The sequence below is a fragment of the Hippocampus bargibanti genome, linkage group LG20, assembly GCF_051943395.1.
Source record: "Hippocampus bargibanti isolate YZ-2025 linkage group LG20, ASM5194339v1, whole genome shotgun sequence".
Taxonomy (NCBI): Eukaryota; Metazoa; Chordata; class Actinopteri; order Syngnathiformes; family Syngnathidae; genus Hippocampus; species Hippocampus bargibanti.
Window position 1 is genome coordinate 12,367,740 of NC_142753.1, and position 8,264 is coordinate 12,376,003.

The following is an 8,264-nucleotide window of genomic DNA, read 5'->3' on the forward strand; positions in this document are numbered from 1 at the left end:
CCCCCCCCCTGTTTATATTGTCCACGGTTTGAACATTGAATTCGGTAATTGTGTCGTAAGTCGTCAGAAAGTTTTAGGGTTGCTTAAATGTCCATTTAATTTTTTTTCTCGTGTGAATTCAACTGCATGCATACCTGGAAAAAGACGCTTGTTTGTATTCAGGTAGCAAACATTTCGTTGGATGCTTTTGGTTGTCTTTTGGACCCCCCCAAGAAAAAACAAAGTCTTTGGATGATCTCTTGTTTTTTTGTGCTACCTGGCGTTGTGCAACGTGGCTTGATGGAATCTTGTGACCCCCTCGAGATAAGGCCTTCAGAGGCTTTTTACGCAAGCGTCGTTCGTGCATGACCTTCGCTTGCTTTACAGTAGTTGTCACTTATATTGTGTGTGTTTTAGATAGGCAAGGACGGCGGAAGGAGACGTTGCCCACCGTGTGTGTGTGTGTAGTGAGAGGGGGGGGGGCTTAAAAAAGATGAGGACATACACAGGTGGAACGGATAGGTTTCAGTCCAAATAGTTTAGTTTGGCAAATAGCATGTTTTGTTTTAATTTGTAAATGGAAACCCGGAAGTAACACACACACACATTTATCTTAGAATTACGACTTTTAACTCAGAATTTCGACTTGTTACTCAGAATTCTGATTTATAAATGTATATATGGCAATAATAATAATAATGCCCTTTTCAATAATTCATCAATAAATCTATATATATATATATATATATGTCTGTATTTTAACCAATTTGATAATATTTGTTGTCAATTCACAACGTTAGCTTTGCTGCTAAACACTTAACCTGCAATATGATTTTTATTTTCTATTAACACTTTCGAAACATGTACATACATGCTGTATAGACCGTAATAAAAAACACAGTATATACGTTTATTTCGTACTGCTGTACATTTCTTATTAATGGAAAATAAGTTAACACAAAGCTTTTATTTATAACAATCTTCACCCTCGTTAATAAAATTAAAATTAAATAAAAATGGGCTGAGCACATAATTTCAAGACAAAAAACGAATAAAAATTGATCTAAGACTATGTAAATATAGATAGATATTGTAGAATAAATAGATAATATATGTAGATATAGCTATATTGCTGCTATGAATATTAACTTTCTCGTATTTCACCACAAAGAAATAATACTTTGCAGAGCTAATTGTCCCTTGCTTTTGTCCATCTTTTTAGAAATAAGAGAAATTATTGGTTCCAACCGACGTATTGCCTTGTTTGCCTGCTTTATTTTGCCAATTGTCTTAAAAATCTGTCATTTCGATATTTAAAGTTTTTGTTTTCACCCACCACTACTCCCAAATTAGACAAGTAGCGGCTTTTACACTGTTGTGGTACACGAGTATTATTATTTTTTTTTTTACTTAAGTGGTCCCAAGTAAGTACTTTTGCCATCAATGCCATTAAAAGGGGCAATTCTTTGTGACATAGAGCAGAAGTCGACTTGTGACTTCTTCTATGCTGCATGGGGGAAGTTCAAGGAAGGGAAGGGGGTGCTAATGCACCCCTCACTTTTATGAGGCAGCAGGCAGGCCAACTTGAACTTGACCATGGAGTCTGTGCAGCAGTACGCGGGTAACCCAATCCGCGGGTATACCACAGGTTTTTTTGTACACAATTACGTACATGTTTTGATGCACTATTAGGAGAAAAAAAACTTTGTAACCTGGACGAAAATCAAACCATTTCGTCGCCCCTCCCATTTCTCTCATTCTCTCCGTCTGTTCAGTTTGGCCTTGAAAAAAAATGACGCATGCGGACTTTACTCGTTGACCTTGAAGCTAAACTCGTCTTGGGTGACTCTACAGATAGAAACCTTCGTCTCGTCCCTTGCACCTCCTTTGACTTTACCTGGACGAGACTCAAACGTTTGCGTGAAACTCCAAAAGTAGCAGTGGGGTCGTGGCATAAAGTGCATGGGTCACACCCCAGGTGCAAAACCTGATCGCTTCAGAACAGTCCAACATCGGCAGAAATATCATTTACAAGTTTGTGCTTGCAAATGTTCGTCATCTTTACAGAGCTTTGCCGCCATTTCTTCCTATCTCTGCTCTATATTGTTATTATTTTTTTAATTAAACGGGTGTGCAAAGAACGAGAATGTCACAAACGTGTGTTTGTTTGTTTGTTTGTATGTGCGTGTGTTTGTTTCAAATATGATTCATTGCATGCTATGGGAGCGGCTTCGTATCCCCAAATAAAACACGTCATAACGGCAAAACAAAATACGTCACGAATCACTTCCCGAGCGACAAACAAAAACAAACGTGCTCTAGAACAAATTATACAATAGCGTATAAGATCTTTTCGGAATACAATCGAACATCAAACTTTTGAGAGGTCAGAAAATGTCACAAATATGAACGTCAATATCGCTAAATACTCTCATTGAACGTCATCGAAGTCCTTAACCGGTTGCACGCGAAGTTGTAATTAGATCTCTGCCCCTGCTTTATAAATTATTTTTTGATAAGATGCCATTACATTCTGGGACGAGTATGTTTTATAACGGCGAAGAAAGCGTTGTATTGTTGCACTTGTACTGCCGACGACCGTGCAATTTCACAATCCAAACCAGAGACTATATCATCGATTATGGGTCGGGCACCCAAGCTTCTTTTGAAACGTCGGATTGATTTGATTTGAAAAATTGAGACTGGATTTTAGCATATCGTAAACATCTTAGGGTTTTGTGTGATTATATACCGTGGAACACGACCTGTCAATGAAGAAAGGGCTCAGCACAGATAATGTTTTCTTAATATATATATATATACGTATATAAAATTGTATACGTTTTGAGATTCCCCCCCCCCCCCCCCCATGCGTCAAATCGTAAAGTTGCTTTCTGAGTTTTACTTTGGGCCTAATTCAGATCCCAATGTGTCGTTTTAATGCAACTCCTGTGCAGCCTCGTCTATATGAATTGAAATTCGTGCAAGTCAAAGTTAAATTGGGGGTGCTTGCTAGTGTAGCTAGTGTTTGCCGGATCCCTGTCTGTGTTTGTGTGCTCGCCCCCCTGCTGGAAAACTTGCATGTGCTCATTTGGGAGGAGGTCTTGTGTCTGGACTGGACTGGCCGCACCTTACCGAAGACGCCTTGCTTGACAGCACTATTTTGAACTTGCATGGAAATTAGGAACTAGAAGAAAATGGCCACATTTTCCCTTCGTGCGACAAGTTGAGGACTTTGATTTATACTGTCCATCAATCATTCAAATCCCCCCCCCCCTCCCTAGAGTTTCCTGGTTACGTCTAGAACGATTCTGACGCTCCAAATCATATCGCTTGCAATTCGTTAAGTATCTAGCCAAATTACTCAAGGATGAGGCACCAATTTTTTTCATCTGATACATTCGTCGATATTGCACTTGTGCAAATGAACTAAGGCCCTTAAGTAAGTCCACGTGTTTTTTTATTCCATAATGCACTTCCTGTATAGGATAGTTGTCCATGTTAGCACTTTGCTACGGCTTCAGCTGTTGTCAAAGTGCGATATAAATCAAGATGTATTGTACTTTTATTTATTGCGAAACTCTGACAAAATTCTACATATTTGGGTATCAAATCGAATTAAGCTTGCGTAAAGTGAACCAAAAAAATTGAATATTAATTTTATAACCAACCAGTGTAGTTTTTCAAAGGGGGTAAAAAGCGTGACATATTTTAATAGAGTGAAAAATACTAATTTGAGCATGCAGGTTTGTAAGTATACAATAAGATCTTGTGTGTAGCAAAATACATTAAAAATTGTTCTAGTATTTTTCACTGATTATTTTTGCTCTGATTCTATGTAAAGTCTGCTATCGTGAAAAGTACGATCAAATATTTATATCTTATATCAATACTCAGAAAGCTACTAGGGTCCGTGAACTTTCCGTGTACTTGCTAGCGATTAAACAAGGTGCCTTAGATTAAAAGTTACTGCAGCATTTCCCCCAAAACAAAGCCGAGACAGAGCTCAGGTTCGAGTTCAAAAGTCAACCAAGATGAGCGAAAGCGTCACAAGAGCCAATCGGTTGTAAACACAGCAGACACACATTGAACCGACGCGTTTAACCCCCCATCCCCACCCCCGCCCCTTTTCCCTTCTTTGCCACCATAGTCGCACGTATTTGCCAACAAAACACTCCAAAGAGATTTCCAATCCTAAATACTAAAATACATGTCTTTGAATCCGCGATTGTAGAGTCTCGGAGGGTTGCGTTTGATTCTAAACGAGAGCGATTGGACGACGAGTTGAGAAGTGAGCACTGGTCCATGCAGAAAACAAAATGATAGTAAAAGTTAATGTCCTTGAATAGCTTTCATTAGGACAGGAATTCTCACCCTTCTTCCGTTCTTTTCAAGCAAGTCAGACGCTTCCCTTCAAAGCCTCAATGGGCCCTCGAGGGGGGACGGCGAGACAGCAACTTTCAACTTGACCTTGGCCTCCAGTGGCGTCCACCTCCCTCCTATAATTAGCCCGAGTCACAATAACCCCCCACCCCCACCCCACCTACCTCCCTTTAAGATAATAATCGGCCGAAATTTACACGTTGATGGCGTCTGAAAGCTTTTCACAAACACACACACACCGATTTCGCGGACGTCCATGTTGAGGAAAATACGCACTAAACGTAAACATGAGCGATTTTTTAAAATGGCGTATGTGGTACGCTATACGCTAGCCGGTGTATGTCTCCTTCTGATTGCAATTTTGAATTAATAATAATTCAAGATATTTTGAAACCGGATTTGCGTTCAAAATGATGATTCGGAGTCGTGCACTTCATTGCATCGAGTAAAACAAAACATGGCGTGTTTAAAATGGCGCTTAATCGTTTGTTCGAAGTGACTTGATACGAGTGTATTTTCTTGTGTCGTAGCCCTGATTTAAAAATATGTCCCGTTTCGCAGAATAAATTAGATTAAATGAGCCCTTATTTAAATCACAGTGGAGAAATGTACATTTCACAGCAGCAAAAAAAAACTAAATACAGGAGCAGCTGTAAAGGCAGCCATTCTCGCGGGCACCATCTTGAAGTCAAACACAAACAAATCAATAAATAACAAATAATGTGACACAATATAAAGGCGCGTATATGTTTTGTTCATTCAGATGGCGGACGGGGGTGAATACGTGGCATGGGGGACATGGGGGTGTTGTTAATATGTGCGTAATGGCGCGTGTTATCTCCCCTTGAGTGTACTTTGCGCGCCATTAAAGCGGATGTTTGGAAGCACATCTCCAATCGGAGACAAAAATGTGATGATGTGTCGTGAGTTTGCTTCTCGCGTGATTTTTAGACGCCGCGATGTCGCCACTCGCGAATTTTTAGCGCAAAATCTTCGCTCCGTGGCCAATTTTGCGTCTCGGCCAATTCCTCCATCGAATGATGCCAAGCAGGGAGATGTTTACCGCCCGTCCCTCCTTTTGGCAGTCTCGGTCACGTGGTCACGGCGTCGACCAATGAGAACTCGAGGTCGGGCGCCGCGAGGGTTGCGCGTCATCCGTTTGACGCTCTGGGAACCGGGATGGATCTTTTTTCACTCCGTGGGCTTTTTCCAAAAGAGCCAGAAGCTTCAATGTTGGACGCCGTGCTATGACAACGTCACTGCTGCTCCGTCCTCCTCGCTGCTGGCTCGACCCGTCGGTGATGTTCCTCTACGACAACGGCGGAGCTTCTGATGAAGCGAGCAAGAACACGGAGGGCTTCGCGGGTGGGAACTTCGCGGCGACCCAGTGTAGGAATCTGATGGCGCACCCGAGCACGGCGTACCCGTCCGGCGACGCGCCCGCCACCGGCGTCGGGGAACCGGCCAAGCAGTGCAGCCCTTGCTCGGCGTCGCAGAATTCCTCCAGCGCCTCGCTGCCTTACGGCTACTTCGGCGGCGGCTACTACCCGTGCAGAATGTCGCACCACGGCGGGATCAAATCGTCCGCCTACGGGGAGAAATACATGGACACGTCGGCCCCCGGGGACGATTTCAGCTCCCGGCCGAAGGAATTCGCTTTCTACCCCACGTACCCGTCCGGTCCCTACCAACCCGTGCCCAGTTACCTGGATGTACCCGTGGTGCCCACTCTCGGTGCGCCTTCGGAGGCCAGACACGAGCCCTTGTTGCCCGTGGAGAGCTACCAGCCGTGGAGCCTGGCCGCCAACGGCTGGAACGGTCAAGTTTACTGCGGCAAGGAGCAACCTCAATCGGGTCACATGTGGAAGTCCCCCCTTTCAGGTAAGCCGCCTCAATATTTTACTTCCTTTCAATCTGTGTGTGTTTTTTTTTTTTTTTTTTTTTTTTTTTTTAACGGTGATTACCCACCACGTTACACGTAGCGGCTAAAGAACACGCTGACCTTGGTTGTATTTATTTATTTATTTATTTATTTAACACACAACCTGGGTTGAAAAGAATCACATTGTAATCAACTTGACCAAAATGTGGTATTTTTTTTAAATAGATGTATTTTTATGGGATTGTTTTCCATAAACGTCTTTTGGATTTTTGACCAAGTCATACACTCTAGTTTTAAGCGGCCATTTGCTGCGATCAACTACCATTTTGCATGCTTTTAATTAGTCATGACTTTATTTTTGGTATCATACTATTTGTTGTCATCCATGCAAATATACCCTCCCCTTGCATAATTTTTGCACGTTACTATTAAAAGACTATTCAAAGCTTTCGGTTGCTGTTCTGCTTGTTGACGGTCTCCCCTGTTCCCCCCGCTTGCAGACACGGTGTCCCACGTCGGCGGCGACCCCGGCTCGTACAGACGCGGGAGGAAGAAACGGGTCCCGTACACCAAGGTGCAACTGAAGGAACTGGAGCGGGAATACGCTGCCAATAAATTTATCACCAAGGACAAACGAAGAAGGATATCCGCTCAGACCAACCTGTCCGAACGCCAGGTTACCATTTGGTTTCAGAACAGACGCGTTAAGGAGAAGAAGGTTGTCAACAAATTGAAACCAATCACCTAAGACCCCCACCCACCACCCCCCTCGTATATCCCACCCCTCCCACCACCACCTTTCACGTATATACATGCAACGATTCACACGTAATGGACTGCTTTGGAACAGACTTCATTTGTCGCTTGATTACATCTTGGAGCTTTTTGGGAGCAAAAATACAACAAAACAGCTGCTTTTTTTGTTCAACAAGGAGCAAAAAAAATAAATCATGAACTGGCGTATTTTGTGTATCTTATTTTGTATTTTTTTTTTTTTGCTTACTCTCGTAGAATGGTGCACAAGCGTTTTATCTGCAACTTTTAACGAGAGTGATAAATGCGAACATCCGTGAAGAAACGACGTGATTTCAGATTTAGACCTTGGGAATGTTAAATATTAATCTCCCTTAAAGGCTTTTTCCCTGTTATTTTTTTCACGTTTTTTTTTTATTGATCTTACCCACACGTTTAGCTTTGTCGTGCTTGTTGGTGGAACGCGTGTCCTCGTCCATGGTGCAATTCTCGAATGCTCAGATAATCTTCCGGGTTATGTGTTTATGTTGTGCATTTAACTTTTCATAATGTTTTCATGTGTTTGTATATAAAAAATAGAGCATGACGTCAAAGTTGGTGTGTGTGTGTGTGTGTGTGTGTGTGTGTGTGTGTGTGTGTGTGTGTGTGTGTGTGTGTGTGTGTGTGTGTGTGTGTGTGTGTGTGTGTGTGTGTGTGTGTGTGTGTGTGTGTGTGTGTGTGTGTGTGTGTGTGTGTGTGTGTGTGTGTGTGTGTGTGTGTGTGTGTGTGTGTGTGTGTGTGTGTGTGTGTGTGTGTGTGTGTGTGTGTGTGTGTGTGTGTCCGTGCCAATAAAGTATGTCTTTGGTTAATATGCATCCTAAAATTGTTGAAACTGGCTTATTTAATATCCAGAGCTATACAGTTATTTAATATGATTGTATTCGCCATCCCATGAATGTTTATTTTCGGGATTTTACTGCATTGTTTTAATTTACGGGTCAACAATGTCCCCCCGTGGCTTCACCTTGAAAGTCTCTTAAGTATTAGTTTGAAATTTCATATACAAATGGTAATAAGGAAAATATAAAATATTTCAAATTAAGGAACTCCATGAAGTAAACAGATTTCCAAGAAAATTTGAGGCAAGCGGTGCATTTGTGCTGATATGTAGGTAAACACTACCATCTAGCGGTCGCTTTCTTAACTAACATTTAAAATTATGACACGGTCATCAGCTTTCGATAACATTTTTGGATGATTATCATGCACTATTTTGTGTTATTGATGA

At 42.0% G+C, this 8,264-nt stretch overlaps 1 protein-coding gene across 1 annotated transcript; it reads left to right on the forward strand.

The window, feature by feature from the left end:
• Nucleotides 1-5,584: 5,584 nt before the first annotated feature.
• Nucleotides 5,585-7,504, forward strand: hoxa13a (homeobox A13a). The gene is made up of 2 exons (XM_089023246.1): nucleotides 5,585-6,243; nucleotides 6,745-7,504. Exons 1-2 carry the CDS (start codon nucleotides 5,610-5,612, stop codon nucleotides 6,990-6,992), a joined length of 882 nt encoding a protein of 293 aa, XP_088879372.1. The 5' UTR covers nucleotides 5,585-5,609; the 3' UTR covers nucleotides 6,993-7,504.
• The last annotated feature ends 760 nt before the right edge of the window (nucleotides 7,505-8,264 follow it).

Bases quoted from the DNA above. Each gene is read 5' to 3' on its own strand.
- hoxa13a (XM_089023246.1), top strand. From the start codon at position 5,610: ATGACAACGTCACTGCTGCTCCGTCCTCCTCGCTGCTGGCTCGACCCG. The intron at 6,244-6,744 runs GTAAGCCGCCTC...CCCCGCTTGCAG, and splicing joins GTGGAAGTCCCCCCTTTCAG to ACACGGTGTCCCACGTCGGC.